This window comes from Aphanomyces astaci, assembly GCF_000520075.1.
Source record: "Aphanomyces astaci strain APO3 unplaced genomic scaffold supercont1.514, whole genome shotgun sequence".
NCBI lineage: Eukaryota > Oomycota > Saprolegniomycetes > Saprolegniales > Verrucalvaceae > Aphanomyces > Aphanomyces astaci.
The window spans coordinates 10783-11398 of NW_009798777.1; the positions used below are offsets into that span (position 1 = coordinate 10783).

General features: G+C 49.8%; 1 protein-coding gene across 1 annotated transcript; it reads right to left on the minus strand.

The window, feature by feature from the left end:
- H257_19356 (hypothetical protein) lies at window positions 1–591 on the minus strand (the record flags this gene model as incomplete). Its single annotated transcript, XM_009848502.1, has 2 exons — window positions 1–19; window positions 347–591. The coding sequence occupies 2 exons, from the start codon at window positions 589–591 to the stop codon at window positions 1–3; spliced, it is 264 nt and encodes an 87-aa protein (XP_009846804.1).
- Between the last annotated feature and the right edge of the window lie 25 nt (window positions 592–616).

The window sequence follows — 616 nt, forward strand, 5'->3', positions numbered from 1 at the left end:
TTACGTACTAACAGCTACCCTAATCAGATGCAGCAAATCCGCAATCAGTCAGTTTTGTGACTGATTACAATACTAGTAATCATATTCCCTCTGGCCTATTTCACCAAGCAAAAGAAGCCTTTCAATGAAACCACGTACGGAGCCATCCTCGGCGGACTTCATTGATGCCGATCTTTTAAAAATGGCACTTCAAAGTAGGGCACAACTGATTCTAATGTTAGCCTGTTGTATACTTATGGTACTAGTAATGATGAACAGTACTGCCAAATCGTTCGAGGATTGGAAGGTTGATAATATTTCCCGCAGCATCCGAGAGAACAAGTACGAGGCCATGGTCGCAACCAACCTGCGGACGGCCACTTGGTCGATTCGCGATCGATCGTACGCTGCACGGATGGCGACGCCCGAGGTCGTGGGGGTCACCGCCACTTCAACTGCATACACCGCAGCTGGATAAGTGTCGTTGCATCCGCCATTGATCTTGACGTTGTCGTCCATGGCGAGGTCGTGAGAGCGATGGTACGCCAGGTCCGTGTCAAATTGCATAGCTGGCACGTGGCTCCACGTGGCGTGGTCGTCGGAATTGATCATGCAATGCCCTTGTATGGACGTTCGA